The sequence below is a fragment of the Rutidosis leptorrhynchoides genome, chromosome 4 (assembly GCF_046630445.1).
Source record: "Rutidosis leptorrhynchoides isolate AG116_Rl617_1_P2 chromosome 4, CSIRO_AGI_Rlap_v1, whole genome shotgun sequence".
NCBI lineage: Eukaryota > Viridiplantae > Streptophyta > Magnoliopsida > Asterales > Asteraceae > Rutidosis > Rutidosis leptorrhynchoides.
The window spans coordinates 267,688,539-267,711,653 of record NC_092336.1 but is presented as its reverse complement, the minus strand read 5'-3'; the positions used below and the strand labels follow the sequence as shown (position 1 = coordinate 267,711,653).

The window sequence follows — 23,115 nt, the reverse complement described above, 5'->3', positions numbered from 1 at the left end:
GATGGTGTTGTTGAAGCTGGTAATTTTTGAACCATAATTTCCAAATTAATTACTCAAGCGCGAAGTTCGTTGACTTTTTCCATTATTTCGGAATGATTCTCGATCAGAATGAGCGGATGAATAAGGTTTTGAATTTTAAATAGAATATAATCGTGATGAGGTATCCTGGGAGTAAGGGTGGAAATGGTGTTTCGAATAGGTTCGCCGGTAATTGCTTCAGGTTCTTCGCCAAGAGGGAAATTTGGTTGGTGAAAAGGATCGCCTTCTTCTCGTTTCCATTGGTTAAGTTGACTACGAACTCGGCCCTAATTCATCCAGAATTGATAATGGCTGATTGGTTGATCCATTCTGGTGACACTGCTTTCGAAGCTCTAGTGGAAATCTATACCGGAACAGCTATCGGAATCCAAGGAACTTGAACTGGTTGCAGAATTTATCTTGCACGGTTAGATAAAGGATTTTCGATATGAAATGATTTTCGAATATCGGGTGATATTCTAATTACATAGAATACCTATGTATAGTACAGAAGATCCCATAGATTACAGAGGGAATTAAGGAAACGTGTCAGACAAGGTTTAATGTGATGGAATATTGATTCGTCTGTACACCATCTATGCAATAATTTCAATAAGACGTGTCGAGACTGAAAATGATAAGTAGATATTTTTCGACAATGAATGATAAACAAAACTTTTGACATGCAGACCAGGTTCAAGTCTAGACTCATTAATGTATCCTAACAACTACTAGGTTTGAAGTCCAGGCTCATTAATGCATCCTAACAACTACTAGTTAGACACACTAATGCAAGACCTGGTTCGCTAAGACCACCGCTGATAATGCTAAAAACGAACATATATTTCATAGCATTATCCCTCAAGAAAGACAAGCTTTTAGTTGCAATTGTTCTATTTACTAGTGATATTCGTTTAAATAATAAAAGGTGAAGACAAAAGATAGATGCGATGAATTGAAGACACAAACGACCAAAAAGCTCAAAAGTACAAAGTACAATCAAAGTGGTTCCAATTATTGATAAGAAATGTCTCAAAATTATAAGAGTACAAGAAGCAAAACGCAAAGTACAAGATATTAAATTATACGCAAGGACGTTCAAAAATCCGGAACCGGGACCAGAGTCAACTCTCGACGCTCGACGCAACGGACTAAAAATTACAAGTCAACTATGCACATGAATATAATATATAATTAATTCTTAAAATTAATATATATATTATATTTATTTAATAAACCGTCGGCAAACTAAAAAACAAAGACATGTGAGCCTCCCCAGCTGGCCATGCGATCGCATGGAGTTGAGGAGCAAAGCTCATGCGATCGCATGAGCCCCTGTAGCAGCTGACATGCCTATAAATTTTGCTCGTTTTTGGTTGATCAACACACATCTTTTTCTTCTTCATTCATACGTAAGATATATATATATATATATATATATATATATATATATATATATATATATATATATATATATATATATATATATATATATATATATATATATATATATATATATATATATATATATTTATATTTTAATTTTAACTTTAATTTTAATTTCTAATAATAAGGGTATGTTAGCGAATGTTGTAAGGGTATAAGTCGAAATTCTGTCCGTGTAACGCTACGCTATTTTTAATCATTGTAAGTTATGTTCAAACTTTTTAATTTAAGGTCTCGTAGCTAAGTTATTATTATGCTTATTTAATACCGAAGTAATCATGATGGTGGGCTAAAAATATTTAAAATTGGGTAATTGGGCTTTGTACCATAATTGTGGTTTGGACAAAAGAACGACACTTGTGGAAATTAGACTATGGGCTATTAATGGGCTTTATATTTGTTTAACTAAATGATAGTTTGTTAATTTTAATATAAAAATTTACAATTAGACGTACCTATAAATAACCATATACACTCGATCGGTCACGATGGGCGGAATATTTATATGTACGAATAATCGTTCATTTAACCGGACACGGGAATGGATTAATAATCTATGGAATTATTAAAACAGGGGTGAAATTATGTACAAGGACACTTGGCATAATTGATAACAAAGTATTAAAACCTTGGGTTACACGCAGTCGATAACCTGGTATAATTATTAAACAAAGTATTAAAACCTTGTTACAGTTTAAGTCCTCAATTAGTTGAAATATTTGACTTCGGGTATAAGGATAATTTGGTTTATATATGTATAATAAATATATATATATATGGAATAAATGGTGGGGTTAGGTAGTGATTGAACCACATGTAAAAAAATAAGATGTAGTTGTGTGTTTTTGGAATGCATGATCGATTGGGATAAAGTAATGGTGATAAGCATGTACTTAGTGTATATTTATTATACATATATAAACCAAATAAATCACAAGTTGAAAGAAAACATGCCATCTCAATCTTTCTATCAATATATCACTTTATATCACTGTCTATCTATCCATCGTCTATATAAAAAAATATTGAAATTCGCTAAGTGAAATAATAAGTAAGCCTCCCCTTTCCCATTGATATTATAAAAAAAATATTTGTTTTAATAACAAGTTTTATTAAATCATAAGTTATTTTACATATTTAGTTATAATAACTAAATCATATAATAGTTTACTAACGTATTTCAAGTTATAACATATATACATATATTTATATATATATATATATACATATCTATTTACAACCAGTTGTTCGTGAATCGTCGGGAACAGTCGAAAGGTAATTAAATAGTTCAAAAATTTTGAGACTCAACCTATCAGACTTTACTTATCGCGTAAAAAAAATTAAATCGTATCGAGAGTTTGATTTAAAATTAGTCAAAATTTTCCGGATCATCACACCGGATATCTCCAACTTAGAGTCAAGGAATCCGATATTCCTAAGACTGCTTTTCGCACTCGTTATGGGCACTATGAATTCTGTGTCATGCCTTTTGGTTTGACCAATGCTCCTACTGTGTTCATGGATCTTATGAACCGTGTTTGCAAACCCTATCTACAAAATTCATCATTGTATTCATTGATGACATCTTGATCTATTCCAAGAGTGAGAAAGAACATGAGCAACATTTGCGTATGATTCTTGAACTCTTACGAAAGGAACAACTTTATGCTAAATTCTCTAAGTGCGAGTTTTGGCTCAAAAACGTACAATTCCTTGGACATGTTGTTGATAGAAGAGGAATACATGTTGATCCTGCTAAAATCACTGCTATTCAGAACTGGGAGATACCAAAGACTGCGAAGTATGTTCGCCAATTTTTGGGACTTGCCGGTTACTATCGGAGATTTATAAAGGATTTTTCACTTCTTGCTAAACCTCTTACGAAGCTAACACAAAAAGAGAAGAAATTTGAGTGGTCCGAAGAACAGGAATCTGCTTTCAGGATTCTGAAGGAGAAGTTGACCACAGCCCCGATTCTATCGTTACCTGAAGGTACTAACGATTTTGTTGTTTACTGCGATGCCTCAAAGAAAGGCTTTGGTTGTGTTTTAATGCAACGTGAAAAGGTTATTGCCTACGCATCTAGACAGTTGAAGAAACACGAGGAGAACTATACCACACACGACCTTGAGTTAGGTGCCGTGGTATTTGCATTAAAGATATGGAGACATTATCTATATGGTACCCAGTTTACGGTGTACACTGACCATAAAAGTCTTCGACACATCTTTGATCAAAAACAGCTGAATATGAGGCAAAGTCGATGGATCGAGTTATTGAACGATTATGACTGTAAGATGGAATATCATCCTGGCAAGGCAAATGTATTTGCCGATGCCCTTAGTCGAAAAAACGATGTTAAACGTGTTCGTGCCTTAAACCAAAAAATCAAATCAAATCTTATATCACGAATTTGCGAAGCTCAACTAGAAGCTATTAAACCAACACTTATCGAAGGTGAAGGACCTATCGGTTTCGAGAACCAACTCCAAGTGAAAGCTAATGGTACACGGTACTTTGGCAATAGAATTTGGGTTCCTCGCTTCGGTAATCTCCGTGAACTAGTCTTGGATGAAGTGCATAAGACTAGGTATTCTATTCATCCAGGTTCCAGTAAGATGTACCACGATGTGAAGGAATTCTACTGGTAGCCTAACATGAAAACCGACATTGCTGCTTATGTTAGTAAGTGTCTCACTTGTTTGAAAGTCAAGGCTGAACATCAAAAGCCTTATGGTCTGTTGACACAACCCGATATTCCGCAGTGGAAGTAGGAATGTATCGCTATAGCCTTTATTACTAAATTGCCCAAGACTTCTATTGGAAATGATACTATATGGGTAATAGTAGATCGTCTTACTAAATCTGCTCATTTCTTACCGATCAAGGAGACCGACAAGATGGAGAGATTGTCACAACTGTATATCAAAGAAATTGTCTCTCGTCATGGTGTTCCTATATCAATCATATCCGATCGCGACAGTAGATTCACTTCCCGATTCTGGAAATCCTAACAAACTGCTCTTGGAACTCAACTCGACATGAGTACTGGTTATCATCCGCAAACCGATGGTCAAGGTGAACGAACCATTCAAACATTGGAAGATATGCTTCGCACTTGTGTTATCGACTTCGCCAAAGGCTGGGATAGACATCTGCCTTTGGTTGAATTTCCTTATAACAACAGTTATCACTCTAGCATTAAAGCTACACCTTTTGAAGCTCTATATAGACGGAAGTGTAGATCCCCTCTGTGTTGGGATGAACTTGAGGACAGACATTTAACTAGTCCTGAAATTATTCACGAAACTACCGAAAAGATCGTACAAATCAAGCAACGTTTAGAAACTTCCCGTAGCCGACAGAAGAGTTATGTCGATAAGAAACGAAAGGAGATCGAATACCAAGTTGGAGATAAATTCATGTTGAAAGTATCCCCTTGGAAAGGTGTTGTCCGTTTCGTTAAATGAAGTAAACTCAGTCCACGATATGTTGGACCTTTCACAATCACTGAAAGAATTGGTCCCGTGGCATATCGATTAGAACTACCAACCGAACTCAGTCAAGTATATGATGTGTTTCATCTCTTAAATCTTAAATGGTGTATTGCTGATGACACTCTCGTTATTCCTTTGGATGACATTCACATTGATGATAAAATGCACTTCATAAAGGAACCGTAGAAGTCATGGACCGATCTGCTAAACACTTAAAACAAAGCACCATACCTGTTGTTAAGATCCGTTAGAATTCACGACGTGGCCCCGAGTATACCTGGGAACGTGAAGACCAAATGAAACAGAAATATCCCCATCTCTTCTCAACCGCTGATGCATCCGAGAAGTCTACCTAAAACTTCGAGATGAAGTTTTTATTAACAGGGAGGTACTGTAACAACCCTCACTTTTCGAATTCTAAATTTACTGAATTAACCCCAGGGTTATCTGCCTGACTATATGTATTAAGGGTTGTTATATACAATTAAATATTGACCGAATAGTAATTTTTAGTCAACAATGTACGCTTAAATAAATAATATATTATTAATTTATATAATTTGACATAATTTAACTAAGTATATAAACTTTGTATCACTTTTATTATATACTTAACGTATTATATGTTTAACTATATAATAAATCCAATTATATATAAATGTAATAATATTTACAAACTTACTAAAACTATAGTTTAATAATTAAAATCATAATTATTGTTAAAAATATAAAATAGAGAATTATTTATTATTTTTATGTAAAATTTGTATTTATTAATTACATAAAATTAAAAAAAAATATTGATAAATATTCTTGGAAAAGCACTAAATCAATTTGTTTATTTATATAAAAAAAATCCTTAAAATAAATTAATTAAAAATAAATAAATAAATAAATAAATAAAATACTTTTTAATTAAAAATTATAATGGAAAAACTACTTTTATTATTTTATTTTGTACATTATCCGATGACCTAACATTTAATACTTTTGAATTTTAAAATCCCATTAAAAATTAAAATATTTTTTTTCTTTTAATTATTTTATTCTTTTTACCTAATTTTTTCAAGTATAAATACCCCTCATTTCTCATTCAAACTCACACCAAAATTACACTCATTCTCTCTTTGAAGAATTACTAATAGTAAGTATTATTTTCTTACTTTTTACTTTTTACTTTTTACTTCGGTTTATTATTTTATTTTTTACCAAAACATGTAAATAATGTTATAAATTATATGCAATTAAAAATAAAATAAATAACATGTTATAATTAGTAATCTATGTTACTAAAAGTTATAAAAGTATTTTTATGAATTAATATATAGGAATTAAAATTAAAATCGAATTAATGAATATATATGTATATACGCACCTAACGTGAAGGTTATAATTAAAGATAGCGTACAAAGACTATAAACCTCACCGCTACTTGTGGCCTAGGGTGATCCTTGTTACTATTATGGGACGCTTGTGGATCTCGAATGCCAAGACTTAGATTCTGGTCAAGAGATCCTGGGCCCCTCGGTAACAATAGATCATTCGAGTGACTTGCATGTTAGCAACGAAGTTTGGGCGAGATTGTACAATATCTTTGTTAAGAATTATAACCCGAACATTTTTAAACTAGAAGCTTACTATAAGTGGAAGCTTTCCATAAATAGTAAGTTTCCAAAAATAGAAACTTTTGAGAAATAGGAACTTTTCTCGAAAACTGTCACTGTCAATATAGTTGCTATATTAATAAACATAATTTATGTCAGTTAGACATTAACTAGTCAAACGTTATACCTCAAGGTTGATATCCAGATCACTTACTTGCTTTACTTTCCTTCTTGCGTGGAATACTTCAACTGCTATTTAAGGTGAATTCATAGCCTCTCTTTATTGCTAGCAAACTTACTTACTTTACTTGGGGTGAGACACATGATGTTTTTACTTTTTTACAATTTATACACAAGTACCAAACTGTTAAACTATGCTATACCCGGCTATGTCTGACTAAGTCCCTATAGTGATATTTTTAATTGCTGCTGCATGCTTAATTATTGGGGGTAGGCCTATCGGGAGTAACGTCCCCGATACATTTGACTAAGTCTTTGTATTACTTGATAATGAAATTAAACCGATAAGGACAGACACAACTTGTCATGGGGCAAACTTGAACGTTTAGTCTAAATATCACGCTTTGGCATAACTTTTTGATCCTGCGGAAGACCAACTTTACAAACTAAATCTTGTGGTCTAAAACAACGGTCAAACTTTTGTTAAACCTATGAACTTCACTCAACCTTTTGGTTGACACTTTAACATGTTTTGTCTCAGGTGCTGTTTGATTCAAGCTTACTTATCTACTGCTTATGTGATGCTACTTGGACATAGGATCAAGAGATTATCGTATTTATTACTATTGCATTTAAACATTTACTTTACTCCTTTGTAAAGACATTTCATTTTTCGCTGCGTACTCCATAAAGTTTAACTTTCTCATTTAGTATTGTTCTCGTTATTATAATATGTTGGTATATTTTGATATTAAGTCACATTTCGCCCAGGCCCTAACTGGGGGTGTGATATATATATATACATGTAAAAATAGTTTAATACATACAGGAAATATTGTAATCTGTTTTACATAGCTTTCAAACTATAATCACTTTTGTTTTCTGTCTTTGAATCTTTTCTAAATCAGAATTAGTTCACAATAACAAGCTAAAAATCAGATTAGGAGTTGATCTCTTTCTTTATTCTTCTGTACTTCCTGTCTGCTCCACTTGAATTGTCGAAATCAAGTTGTAATACAAACAAGAATTGATTACTTCATGATACTGCAGCAATATTTTAGAGTACTATCCTTATTTATAGCTATCCACTCTTCAATTGAGGAATTAAAAACAGAATTTTGAGAGAAAACATATACAGATACATGTTCTTGAACAATTTCAACCAAAATTCAATTTCGAATTCCATTTCAAAATCTATAAATGCAGTTTTATTAAGAATCTTATACTTAAACTTTCTTTAAAATCTCAGGTTCCTATTCTTCTTATCGAGTTGTAATTCACGAGTCAAAGTTTATTATAAATAAAATCAACTGAATTGTTCTTTGAGAAATTCGTGTTCGTGTTTGAGTTTTGAATTCAATTGATGATTCCAATAGTTTCTAAACACGATTAGTAAACTATTTCATGTTGGAATCATACCCTAAAATGTTATAATTTGCAAAATCAAAGAATTTTTTTTTAAAACCCATCGCGACAGCAGCAGGCTGTGTTTGATAATTTTTTTTTTTTTTTTTTTTACGTTTGCTAAATAATTCCATCACATTCTAAATGGTTCTGTTTCGATTAGTTTTAAAACCAACAATTAAACGCGATGTTAGTATGATCCTTGGCCGATTATATTTTCAAGAAGCATAAGAGAAAACAGTAGGATAGTTTAAACAAAATTCGAATGGATAGTAAACAGATAAAATGAAACGGTTCCATGGTTTAGGGTGTTGGGGTTAACTGAGAGGTCTCGGGTTCGAGCCTTGTCCAAGGCAATTTTTTTTGGAAACCTCCTTAAGGTAGTTTTCATTTTTTTTCTTTATTATTATTATTATTATTATTATTATTATTATTATTATTATTATTATTATTATTATTATTATTATTATTATTATTATTATTATTATTATTGTTATTAATATTATTATTGTTATTACTAGTAATACAATTATTACTATTATTATTATGACTAATATAAAGATTAATGAACATTTATTAGTATTGTTATTATAATTATTATTATTATTATTATTGTTAGTATTACACTTATCATCATTGTTATTATTATTATTATTATCAAATTAGTATTATCTTTAAGTATTATTATTATTGTCATTATCATTATTATTATAAAGTATTAGTATTATTATTATCATTAACATAGGTGTTGTTATTAGTATTATTATTATTATCATTAATATTACTATTATCTTCATGTTTAAAAATCATTATTTACATTACTATCAATATTAATATTATAAGTATTATTATGAATATTATCATTATTAGTATTAAAATGATTATCATATTTATCATTACAAATATTAATTGAGTATTACTATAATAATTATCTTAATAAACAAATGATATATATATAAAGATATATTTAATACTTATAACATAACAAAATTAATATTTTTATATACAAAATAAATATATGAGACGTATATATATTATTAATATAAAAATGATATAATTAGTAAATTATATATATATACAAACTTATTCGATTACGATACGTATGTTAATAAATATACAAATGATATAGGTTCGTGAATCCAAGGAAAACCCTGCGTTGTTCAATGTCGTCATATGTATTTTTACTACAAAATACAATATTGTGAGTTTCATTTGCTCCCTTTTTAATTGCTTTTGCAATATATATTTTTGGGCTGAGAATACATGCGCTGCTTTTATAAATGCTTTACAAAATAGAGACAAGTGATCAAAAATGATAATTTTGCGGATTGATGTGCTAGGTAATTTAGTTACATGTTATAAGAGCATGTGAGCGCGAATCCTAAAGATAGATCTATCTACCTTAACACCCCCATCCTGTAGGCTGCACTAGACATAAGAGCTAGTGGGCAGATGTTTAGTTTTTCTAGGATTATTTATACACTTGCGAGTGTACATATCCATCTTTGCGAAGATGACTTATTATGTTATTGTTAAGGTTAGTTACTGAGGCCTCAACATAAGCAGAACGGTTTTATACACTTGCGAGTGTACATATATTTATAAACGGAAATCTTGTGGTCTATTAAAATATTGAAATGATCGTTTATGATAAACTAATGAACTCACCAACCTTTAGGTTGATACTTGAAAGCATGTTTATTCTCAGGTATGAAAGAAATCTTCCGCTGTACATTTGTTTATTTTAGAGATATTACTTGGAGTCGTTCATGACATATTTCAAAAGACGTTGCATTCGAGTCATTGAGTTCATTAAGATTATTATTAAGTCAATTATAGTTGGATATATTATGAAATGGTATGCATGTCGTCAACTTTCGATGTAATGAAAGTTTGTCTTTTAAAAACGAATGCAATGTTTGTAAAATTGTATCATATAGAGGTCAAGTACCTCGCGATGTAACCAAATGTAATGTATTCGTCCTGATGGATTAGGACGGGTCGTTAGAGTGGCCATCTACAAAATTTAACAAAGTTCGTTTAAGTATTTATATTAATTTAACAATCAATACCCTTTTAAATCCAATTGATATATTAAATTTTAGAATCCAACGGTAAACCAAATTTCAGTTAGGTGACCTTTATCCCGTCATTTGATTTAGCTAGGTAGTCATTATATGACAATTGCAGTCCTTTTGCAACTTCTAAGTTATGGGATCATGCAATACTTTTGCATGGCATATTTATCCCATCAACACCTTTTTGTTCCTCATGCTTCGGTGACCCTAAGTTCATGATTCCCAAAATAAGTCATCTTACTTGTGTAGACATGTAAACTTAACATACAAGTGGTTAGGTGATCTTTATCCCACAAGCATGCGAAATTCACCTTAATCATATTAGTTTGCTCATAATGGTTAGGTGACCTTTATCTCATCATGAGTTCCCTAATATGCCTAAGTGTCACACAAAAGGACAGCGTTAAACTTGTTTACCTTGTTATTAAAAGTGATTTTAAGTTTTCATAATTTCTAGTTTAAGAAAACATTTATACCATACACTAACATGCATTTAGTGTGTGGTACTTATGAAAAGATTTTCATGTCTTGTAATAAAGCCAATTTTATTACTTTGAAAATAAACCATTTTATTATGTCTTAATAACCAATTATTAAATCCTTTTAGCCATTTTAATTTAACCAATTAAATTGAAGTTTTTCTCTTTGCATGTGGTTAATAATATCCAATTTAACCAATTAAATTATATTTTTGTTTTGTTGATTTGTTGTAGCAACAAAACATACAATCCATAATCAAACAAATAAAAAACCACACATGCAAAACAATATGTTCACAATCAAGCCTTTTGGTGGACATTTGTTTAGCCGAAAATAAATCTCACCGGTTAATGGGTCATAACACAAAGTAGGAGATTTTTACATCTCCCACTAAATCTTGCATCCAAATACATTCTTCTTGTGTTCTTCCTTTTTCTTCTTGTATCTTCATCTTGTTATAAAATATATCCTAATACATTTTATCTAGAAAATGAAATACAACCTAATCTATTTTACATACCAAATATAAAATAAATTACATAACCAAATGAATATTATTACAAACCAAATTGAATGAATATTACAACCACATTGAAAGATTAACAAATCAACCAAACAAACATTCATTCAAACACAAGGTCTTGGCTATGATTGTGAACATCGATATATCAATAAATATTAACCAAATGGCAAACCCAAAACCACCTTTTGGACCCTCCCAAATTCGGCCAAAATAGGGTACCACCCAAAACCCAAAGTTTTTGCATTTTACTTGCATGCATGTTCATAAAATGCAAAGATATAATGGGTTTAATGACCATGTAAGAAGCATAATCCATAGACTTTGGCTCTGATACCATTGATGGGATTTAACAAGTTTCAATATACTTAAAACATTTTAAGAATCAAACAAGGCGGAAGCATGTATATATATATATATATATATATATATATATATATATATATATATATATATATATATATATATAACCATTTTGAACTTGTTAATCTTTAACCAATTTTAGTTAAATCCCAAATAGGATCAAGTTATTAAATATGCTTACAAATTAGAAGTATGAAAGGAGTTTATACCTTCTCCAAGTTAGGAGGTAAAAGTAAAGAAGATGATGATGAATGGAGCTCCAAAAGAATGAAACCTCAAGTTGTTATACCCTAAAATTGTGCACCAACACCCTAGCTTTTGGTTAGGATTTAATGACACTTGAAATAAGCTTGCAAAAAAGAAAATTGAACCCTCTTTTCCCTTTAAAAGTCTCGGCCAGAAATAGCTCAAAAGGAGCAGAATTTTTGCTTGTTTTCTTGATATATTTGCATGTGTGTGTCTCTCCAAGAGAGCTAGACATGTACATATGGATATGGGAAAACAAAATGGTCAAAATTATAAGTTCTTGAACACAAGAACTCAAATTCCCATGCCACTCTCCCATTTGTTTTATAAAATAGTTTTTATAAAACTAATTTTATAAAACCCCTCCCTTTTATAAACTTCCATGTTATTATTATTAATTATGTACATTTTATTTATAAAACTAATTTTATAAAATGTAACATAACTAAATTAATTATTTAACCTATAAATAATTAAATCCATATTATATAAATTATTCCATAACTTATATATACATCAAGTAATATTATTTTAGAAAACCATTTTCCTAAAATCCAAGTTTCGCGTATTTAATCAACGATCCAATCGCTAAGATCAAATACGAATAAGGTGTCAGTAAGCTTGTTATTGGGTATGACCCAACTTGGATCAAAACATATTAGCCACGTTAATTTAATATGTCTCTCGGGCATACGAAATACCTTCAATTATTTTGGTGATATCAAAATTTCTTCGTTCAAGGAATAATCCAGTTGCGGAGATGGGGGAAGTTGGTTATTGTTATAGAGAACATACACGATTGGCTAGTTGAGTATGGCGTTTATGAACCGATGAAGTACGAAGTTTTAATGCGACATGAATCCTTCTCACTTTGGAATAATGCAAGACTTGGGTCACAGCGTAGTGGACCTAGTAGATCGCATTTGTGATATAGTTATGGACGTAGATTTTTGGGGGTTGTAGCCCGAGAGAACTTGTAGGGGTACATGGCGTTTTAGCATTCCCTAAGTGGGCATTTAGGGCAATGAGTGTATGAGATACAGCTTGTTGCGGTAATGCACACTAGTAATTATTAGCGTGTGGTGAAATCTTCGGAATAATGGAAGATATTATGGATGTCGAGCTTGGTTGTGTTTCGTAGGATCGTAGGGCGTGGTCCCTATTGTATGTAAGGGTTAAGGCAATGTAGTACTTACCTCTTGGTAAATGATGAGGATTACGGGGACGTGATCCATTATAAGTGGGGGAGAGTTGTAACACCCTGAATTTTATACATACGAAAGTGTCAGTAAAAGTGTGCATCAGAAAGTGTCACTGAAAGTCTACCTAACACTTATGCATTTTCAGAATTTACATCAGAATCAGACAACTTCAGTCCCTGAACTTTTAAATTGAAGCTGAAAACTGAAATTGAGTTGAAGAGCCGCAGATATCGCGTTTAAGCTTAGTATATCGCGTTTCAGTTCATCGCGTAACGCGATGGAGTGGTCCAAAACGCGACGGCTTGAAAATCTTCGCCCTGGTCACTTCGTCACGATTTGGTCAGGTGTATCGCGCCTGGGTGTCGCTAAACGCTACAGGTAGTCGCAAAACGCGACAGATGTGCAGATTGACCATTTTGAACTCGTTTTTGGGGTTTAATTTGGGGGCATTTGAGTCTTTTCACTTGTGGACGGGTTTTAAGCCCCAAAACTGATCCAAACCTTATCTCTATCTCACTCTTCACACACACACAAACACTCCCAACATATCCTAGAGAGAGGGTGATTTTAGAGTGAGAAAGCTTCAATCTAGGAGGAAGAAGTTCGATTCGGGTGAAAGCTCAAGAGTTAAAGTTGTTCCTCTTGCTCTTAGTTACGTTTGGGTAGTGGTGGTAAGTCTTAACTCTGATTTTATTTACTTTGATTTTTATTTGGGGTTAAGGTTTGAGCTAGTGTTGGGTTATGAACCCCATTTCTCATGAAATTGGGGGTTTTGTTGTATGTGTTGTGTAAGTAAACCCAATTATTGTGGGTTTAGGGTTTGATGACGAATTTGGAAGTATTTGTCATGATTTCGGTGTTAAACCTCTAGATTTAAAGGTTGTTAGTGATATTGATGTTTTGAAAATATAATAACTAGCCGTTAGTGATTTTGGGCATTTTTGGGACTTATGTCAAAATGGGTAAGTTAATTGGGTCGAATTTGATGATGACACTAGTTTTGGTCAAATGGATGTTTAAACACTTGTGTTAAGTGTTAAATGTCGTTTTTGGAAGTAATCACACATGAGAAGTGATTTTGAGTCAAAGTGATGTTTTAACATAAGTCAACTGTGATCAAAAGCAATATGGGTCAATATTGCACATGTGGTTTTTATGTAAATGGTGTTTGAAATGATCACTACTTAAGTAGTAATCTAGTGTCAGGACCTAGGTTGGTCTAGTTAGTGTAAAGTACAAATTGGGTTAACTTGTACTTATTAGGATGTGTTTAAATTACCACCCGAAGTGGTAATTGGTTTGAGCTCATTAGGAGATAAATGGGCGGGTCAAATGAGCAAGGTGAGATCCCTCGACTAAGGGATGTGAGTGTCGGGTTCTCTTTTAGAGAATTGTTATTTATATGCATATTGTGCCTATGTGTGATATAGGTGGTTGCTTGCTCGGATATGAGGATGGAGATCATGTTATACATGACTTGTGCGGGCATTCCATGGTGAGTGGAATAATTATACGTGTATGTATATAGTGTATTTATTTGTGTGCTATGGTATCAACCAAAGAGCCGGTAGTGCCATAGCATGTGCGAATGTGCTATGATGTGAACCAAAGAGCCGGTAGCATCATGGCATGTGTGTTGTATTGTGAACCAAAGAGCCGGTAGCACTATAGCATGAGTTGTTAGGGTGTAAACCAAAGATTCGGTAGCACCTTAGCGTGAGTTTGTTTGAGTGTGAACCAAAGAGCCGGTAGCACCTTAGCGTGAGTTTGTTTGAGTGTGAACCAAAGAGCCGGTAGCACTTTAGCGTGAGTATGACTCAAGTTGTGATGTGAACCAAAGAGCCGGTAGCATCATGACAAGTGCGTATGGTGTGAACCAAAGAGCCGGTAGCACCATGACGCGAGTATGGTTAACCATATTGTGTGTGTGTGTGTGTTATTTATTTAGCATTTTTATATTGTGATGAATATATGCTATTGGTTATGCTAGCTTGCGGTATTGGAGATTATTAGCCTTATACTTTGTGATAGTATGCTAATTAGATTGCTAGCGTGTATGCGGTAATTGTGTAAGTGTTTGCAAGTAAGTAGATTATATATGTATATGTATAATTATTGCATTCACTAAGCTTTATGCTTACCCCTCTCGTTGTTTACCTTTTTATAGGTATCGTTGATGCGGAGTTACCTAGTTGCTAGACTAGGGTTGTTAGACGTTGCTTAATCTTGGAGGATTAGCTTTTGAATATTTGGGCGCGGATTGGGGATTTGGTAGTCCCCGGGATTATGCTCTTGGTATCGGGTTGGGTTATTGAGTCTTAACCCGGTTTGTAGTGTAAATGCATCGTAATTACCCGCTTGTTGTGTAACGGGTCAAAAGGCGTCGAATTGTATGTTTTGGATTTAGACACATGTTAAACATGTATTTTGTTGTATATTGGGCACGTTAAAACTATCGTTAAACAGATCTTGCATTATGATGTATTTAACTTTAATGGGACCTAAGTTTAAAAAAAATTGTGCTTCGATTTTGGTAAAAAATGTCTTCCCTTTAGATATTGGCATCAACGAGCTTATCCACTTTGTTACGTAGAAATGCACTGCGTTCCGGTGTCATTCCTCTCTTCTTCTGCCGTACCGGTGTTATAATTGGATTTGCATTCAGACGGTGCTCTGCCACTTCCCTTGGTACTCCCATCATGTCTGATTCTTGCCAGGAAAAGTTGTCTGCATTCTTAGATAACAACTCGCATAAAGCACTTTTGGTTTCCTCCGAAAAAGCATTCCCAATTTTGATAACCTTTTCTGGGAATGCATGATTGACGATAATACCTCCTTCCTGCACTACCGGTGCCGTCTGAAAGACCGGCTGGCTAACTTGGGCACAAATCGGGTGCGGTCTGAGAGTAGGGTCATGGCGCCTGACGTTGTGGGGAACTTCAACATACCGTGAACCGTTGAAGTTATGGCACCCAGTTCTTGTAACGATGTCCATCTCAAGATAACATAGTATTTGGATTGACTACGAACCACCACGAATGTCAGCAATACAGTACGGTGCCGATGGTCATCACCTACCGTCACGTAGATACTCACGCGTCCCAGGTGCAAAGTTTGTAAAACCCGCTACGGGTGTAGCGGTGGTTTCAACTTGTCTATTACGTCCTGTGGAAATAAAAAAAAAAAACAATGTTCATACAGAATGTCAACAACGCTACCCATATCAATATAAATCCAGGACACCCGAAAGTGTCCGATAGTGGCGGTGACTATTAAAGGTGAATCTGATGGACAATTTTTCCAGAACGCCGGGAATGTGATCGGCGCACACTACCATTCCTCCAACGCTTCAGATTTTCTAACGTGGCCCGAGTGCCACATTTGTATCATGTGGATGTGCTTATCGGTTGCCTTCTATCTGTTTTTCTGCCAGGCGAACTTCCGAGTGGCGGAACCTCCCTTGCTAAAAGGCTTCAAGTGATCAAATTCACCCAACTTTAAACGTTCAATTATGATATTTTTTTTAACTCCTGGCAGTTGTCAACGTCATGCCCCTTGTCTTCATGAAAGATACAATATTGACTTTCGTCTATCGCGAAGCGCGGCAACATGGGCTTGGGTGGCTGGAAATTTTTGCTAATTTCTTTCATTGTCAATATCTCGTTGGGCGTTTTGGACAAGGAATTGATTAAGGATCCTCTTCTTCCGACAATCTTTTCGTATCGTATTTCTCATATAGGCGATAGTTGTTGCGATAATCGAACTTATTTCCAGAGCGCCCACTGCTACTACTTCCTCCGTTGCCCCTGAAACGTCCCCCAGACTGCTGGTTACGGTTGTTACCTTTGTCCTCTTTATCATCCTTGCCGCCAGACTTATGTTCGGCAATGGCAGCGTTAACAAACTCTTCGGAACGTATATAGTCATGTACCATCCTGACAGCGTCCATGAAAGTTTTGGGCAACTTCCGTCTCAGAGATCTGCTGTGACTCCGACAGATCGGGTATTTTATGATACTCAGTTGTAAACCTGGCGGTGAAATTTGACAGCGACTCGCGTGGCCTCTACTTGATCCCATGCGCGTCCAAATGCGTCATCCCATGCGCCTCTTCTTGATCCCGAGAACATGTGGTATGCCGTGGTGTTGTCCAGTGTTGAGTTTTAATGGCATGCTCAAATTTTTGCATAAAATCCTCTGGGTCATTGCTGCCGTTATACATGTCCAACGTAAGGGGCGTCGTGAGAACAGCGGGCAACAGGTGTGTTGCAATTTCACTAATGAATTATTCCGACGTTGCGGAAGGCTCCAACGGTTTCTTCAGATTATCCCCGCCCATTATGGCGTACCAATTATTTAGCATTCCGTCCGCCACGCCGAGCTGCTCAATTTGTGCACTCATGGAAGGCGGAGCGCCCAGGATGAGGGTTTGAATTAACTCCTAGCGTGCCGCATCCTTTGTCTTGCCTGATTGCTTACCAAACTCAGGCGTAACGCGTGTCGAATCATGAGCTAGCGCCTTCGACGTTCCAGTTTTCCTCTCCCCTTCCCCCGTTGTGAGTGAGGGCAAGACAAAACCTCCTTTTGCTAAGAAACGGATGGCCTCCTCTCCATTGATTGTTTTCAAGCTGGAGCTAACAATGTTTTCTGGACTGGCTGGGCCTGAGACGTTTGGCCAGTGTTGGTGTTATCTTCAAAGTTAAGCCTGGTCCGGCGAACTTTTTCACTCGGAGTCACATAACCACTTTCGACATCGGGTCTTAAGGGGTCTTATTGTTCCTCCTCAGCACCTGAGACTGGCGATAAGTCAAAACCTCCTGACATCTTGTTTGCAAAGATTGACGTTTTTGTGGTCCCACGGATGACACCAAATGATCAAACCAAAAAAGCTTGGTTCGAGTGCAAGTGAATAAAAAGTGATCTAACCTTCAGAAGGTGTTCCTCTGGTTAGTTTGGATTTGAAGGGTGTGGTGTTGTTTGTCTTTTGTCGAGCCTCCAAGGTAAGAATGATGAGAAGATTAGCGTGTGTGAATGTTGATTAACCTCCAAATGAGGCTTTGAGCCACTATTTATAGATAGATAAACGGCGGTTATTTTCAATAACCGCTATTTGGGTGATCACTCTTCAATAATTGCGTCTAGAATCTTCTGATCATTCTTACAACCTACTCCACGTCCTCCATGTATCTGATATTTCGGACTTTGATCCAGCTCAGCAATAACAAGTCAACTCCTCAGTACGCCACGCTACCCGTGGCGTGGCGTTGACTTGACAATGCTTTTATAAGGCTCAAGACCGATGTTCTTAATAATAGTAAGCAAAGCGCCACGCGTTGCACGTGACACGTCGTGGCGTGACGTACGTCATTATTACGAGGGTTTCTCAACTAGTTATACTACACATAATATTATTGAGTATTGATATACCTATGTTTGTACCTTTATTCATAAACATAATGTTGGTTAATAAAACCAATGTTTTTGGGAAAGTTTCGTTTTTATGCTTGTAAGTTTATGACAAGTTTTTAACTTTTCAAGTACGTCTCTATTTCATATTGTTATAGGAACATGTTTGGGCGTGCACAATATATAATCATATCATATAAATGTTTTGCGATATATAACAGATCGTGACGAGTAGTGTTGGGATGTGTCCATATCTTCATTTATTTGAACTTAGAATAATAAATCTTATAATTCAATAAATTATGCATAATAATGGCCAAATATAATATTTTGTGAAACAAAGTACACACGGTTTTTAAAACGTAAAAAATACCTCTACGTTTGTAGCTAATGAAAATGATGCGATTATTTAACTCCTAGCTTGTTAATTAACTATCTTTGAATTAGAGAAGTACAACATGTTTATCCTAACGTTTTAACACAATGATTATAAAAATTCTATGTCGCAAAAACCATATACGTAGTTCCAAAACGCAAAACATAACACATCTCAATGTTAGCATAGATAATAATAAAAAACACACCTCGATGTTAGCATAGATAACTTCACTTTAGCAAACACAAAGTACAAGCAAGTATACATACATAAAGTATTACAAATACCTCACTATATATATTATATATTATATAAATATAAAAGATAAACAACTTGATTCCCGATGACTGTATGACACTCCAATCATTCCACCATATATACAATGCCAAATGGTGCTACCCTAAATAAGCCACGTGGCAATAAAGAGAGATCTTGACTCCAAGATGACCCGTTTAACTATTTGTCCGATGGAAGCATGCAAAGCGGCACCATATGAAAAATGCAAATGGGCGAAACACCAGAATCTTGATTACAGAGTGGACCCTTTATAGGATGCCAAGTGGTGCTAACGAGAAACAGACGGAATACTAATACTGAAGCTGTTGACAAAGTGGATTTGTTTCAGCATCTATTGGCCAAAAATTTGGAAAGGAAACTAAGGTTCATGAGAAGTTGATTGTCTTTTTGAGCAGCCAAAGTGTGAGTGACATTTCAACTGAAAAAATCATGCGTAGTGATAATCTATCGAGCATGAATCCGAAAACAGTGATCCCAGTTCTGTTGTTCTCAAAATATGTCACTGCAAGAAACAAACAAAAACATTTAAGATTCTTGATGGGGTTAAAGCCAAAAATAGGCCACAAACTTACACAAATGTACCGATGTCGCCCACAAACTCATTTCCGTCCTACTGTCGCCTACAAACTTTCAAAAAGTGTACCGATGTAAACAAAAACTTTCAAAAAGTGTACCCTAAACAAAAATGACTTGCTACCGGCTAAACTGGTTAAAATTAGCACGTGTCGCTCGTGGATTGGATCTTAATTCTAAGAAAAAAAAAAAAAAAAAAAATTCAGTTCAAAATTAGTATGTAACAGGTCAAAACTATAAAATGTTGATATTAGCACATTTTTTGAAAGTTTGTAGGCGACAGTAGGACGGAAATGAGTTTGTGGGCGACATCGGTACACTTGTGTAAGTTTGTAGCCTATTTTTGGCTTTAACCATTCTTGATGGGTCACATTTAAGGGGCGTTTGGATTGGGTTTAACACTAATACATACAACATGAGTTGGTTGAGTAGTGGGTGATAACTGGTTCACCTTGAAACAAGTCATGAATGGTTCAAAATGGGCCAGGTCAAACTGGTTTGACCCACAAACATTTTGTCCATTTATTTGGACTACTACAAATTTACCAAAGAAGGTGATAATTATGACTATTAACATCATTGTTGAAACTTTTTTATTATTTTAAAAGCAACATAAAATATTGTACGCACTGGCGATTTTTTTAACCTCTTTGAGACTGTCAACTCATTTATCCGTTACCATTTTATTGATTTTACCCAATGAAGACAAAACATGACCCATAATGACCCCTTCATAAGAAAATGGGTCAAAGTTGCTACCTATAATTTAAACTAGTTACTGCAACTTGTAGTGTTTGGTTAAAATGTACTACGAATATTATTTCCTAATAACTGTTTAAGCACAAGAACCTACTCATTAAGATCTATCTAAAAACTTTCTGCCAAATATTATCTAATATGAACTTATCCGTTATATTCTTGTGATATAGGATTTTAAACTTTAAAAAAAAGAAAACAAAACTCACCTAAGGCTTGTTTCTTCTGGTATGTAATTGTGTTTCTATAAATAGGAACCATCCTTGTATTATCCAACTCATCATCTTCTCCTACATCCATGTCTGAATCCATACGATCATTAAAATGGTAATCAGCCCGGTTATTAGCATTAGCCATTGGAGTCTCTTCAGTAGGGCCCACATCATAAAATGAGCCGACACTAGCACAAGTATGCCACTTGGCTGCTAAACTCGTCACGGATTGAACTTTGTGCGTAATTTTTGCAGCACTGCGTAAACATATGCACAAACCAGCCACAAGTGTCAACGAGCATATCTGCAACACAATCAAAAACCAAAAGTCACTGTTTAAGAAAAACGACACGAGTGGGTCCAAAATTAAAATGTTGGTTGATCAATGATTTCATCATCAAAAACAAATATTTTAGTCCAACAGTTTAGAAGGTTTTGCCAAAAAATAAAATAAAAATAGTTATTTTCGACCCGTTTCATTCTTACCTAAGCTTAACCCAGACAGACCCACTCATTTAAACGGGTCAAAATGCTTATTTTAATTAGACAGAAGACGGTAAGATTACCGCAAGTTCTCCGGTAGTAGAAATATTGACAAGTGAACCGGTCTTAGTTATAACAAGCAGAGAAGCAAACTGACTTGCTGTAACCAGGATCAAAGTTGACAGAATGAACGCACGAAATCTGTTACCGATAATACGCAGAGTTCTACTAATAGCAAGATGTTCCTTTAATATTGCACCCACGTCCGCTTGTTTCTCAAACACTTTTGCAAAATCCTCCAGCCGAAGAATTTGTAAAGAACATGTGAGTTTGAATAAAACACAAACGAGAAAAAAGAGTGACGCTCGGTATAACCATGATGACAAAAGCAAAACGCAAGCGAACGTGTGGCTTAAGTAGATGTTGTAAATATATGGTATTTGATTTGCGCCAGAACTGAACCACCATATCTTGTAAACACTGTCGACTAAAAAACATGGAACGATGAATGCAGATAACAGCTTCATTGATCTCTGCATATACATATATACATATATATAGTCAACACATTATAGTCCTACACCTTTACTCTGTACAGGTTAATTGACCGAAAGATCATAACTTCTTTGTTATACTGTACAGGTTATATGGGTTGTGTCCGGGTTGAGTATTTTTGAACCTCCAACAAGGGCGGAACATAGTGTTAACCAAAGGGGTATTCGTCCCACTAGATTTAACGAAAATAAAAAGTTTACACTTAAAAAATAAATAAACAAAAAAATAAGGTTTTTTTAGTGTTTAACCCTGCTCCCAATAAAAAGTTTATTAAATTTTTACACCCGCTTTATCTGTATCCTGGTTCAAGTTCGGCCACTGCCTATCATCTCTTTTTATCAAATACGTTCGGGTTAAAGTAATCCCGACCAGATATGACCTCAATTTCCACCCTAACCATATGTTTTTATCAAACAATATTTTTTAATAAAAAATAACAAAACCTATGATGGTTGAAATGATGGCAACATAATATGTATGTCCACCTAAAGTTATTGTCCAAAAAAAAAAAAAAAAAAAAAAAAAAAAAAAACTGAAACAAGTAATGGAAACTTTGTAAAAACAACTTTTGTCCAGTAAATATATATATATATATAGTAGTAAAATTCAAGGGATTAAAACTAAGACTATTTCAAAATCTATAAATTCCTATTATTGGAACTTGATAAAAAAAAAAATTTCAAAAAAAAAAAACAAAAGACTTACATGAAGCTGATCGGAATAACCATCACGGACTTTAAGGCTAACATCAGGCAACTTATTAAGAAACAAGAAATTTCGAAGGCCGTATTTACGAGCAAACGACGATAAACTAATGAACGATAAAGCCGAGCAAATTGATAGTGATAACTGGACGATCAAATCAAAGGGTCGTTGATGACTATGATCACATGAATTACATTGATACACAATATGTGATAAAAATGGAACACCAATTGTAAATATGAAAAACATCAACCATGAAAGTGTAGCTTTCCATAGGTTTGATTGATCAATAAAGATCCATGAAAACTTGGTTGATTCAAGTGCATCAATGATCCAGTAGTTTGACTTTGACTTTCTTACTAGTGACTCTCTGTGTTCTTCCATTGATGATTGTTAAATAATTAAATGATGAATCACCACAGATTTATAAATGTTGAATCTTGTGATTTGGACCTTAGTTATATATTTTTGTAAGATGTTACATATATTACCCTCAAGGTTTGTGTTTTAGGCATTAATATGTTTAAGTTTAGAGTATAACATTTTGACCCCTAATAGATTCGGGCCTATTGAGAGTTTGAGACTCATAAATTTTCTCATTTTATTAAAAATGTAAGCTTTGAAATGATCAGTTGTCCCTTTGTTATGGAGCTTTCTGGGGCTTTCTAACCTCCAAAATGCTTAGGCGTTATTTTTTTTCGCAACTTCCTTCACAG

At 34.3% G+C, this 23,115-nt stretch overlaps 1 protein-coding gene across 1 annotated transcript; it reads right to left on the bottom strand.

The window, feature by feature from the left end:
* Positions 1–19,025: 19,025 nt before the first annotated feature.
* LOC139843526 (uncharacterized) lies at positions 19,026–22,794 on the bottom strand. The gene is made up of 4 exons (XM_071833629.1): positions 22,400–22,794; positions 21,223–21,672; positions 20,654–20,960; positions 19,026–19,617 (listed from the first exon to the last, which is right to left on the bottom strand). The coding sequence occupies exons 1-4, from the start codon at positions 22,781–22,783 to the stop codon at positions 19,481–19,483; spliced, it is 1,278 nt and encodes a 425-aa protein (XP_071689730.1). The 5' UTR covers positions 22,784–22,794; the 3' UTR covers positions 19,026–19,480.
* Positions 22,795–23,115: the final 321 nt, after the last annotated feature.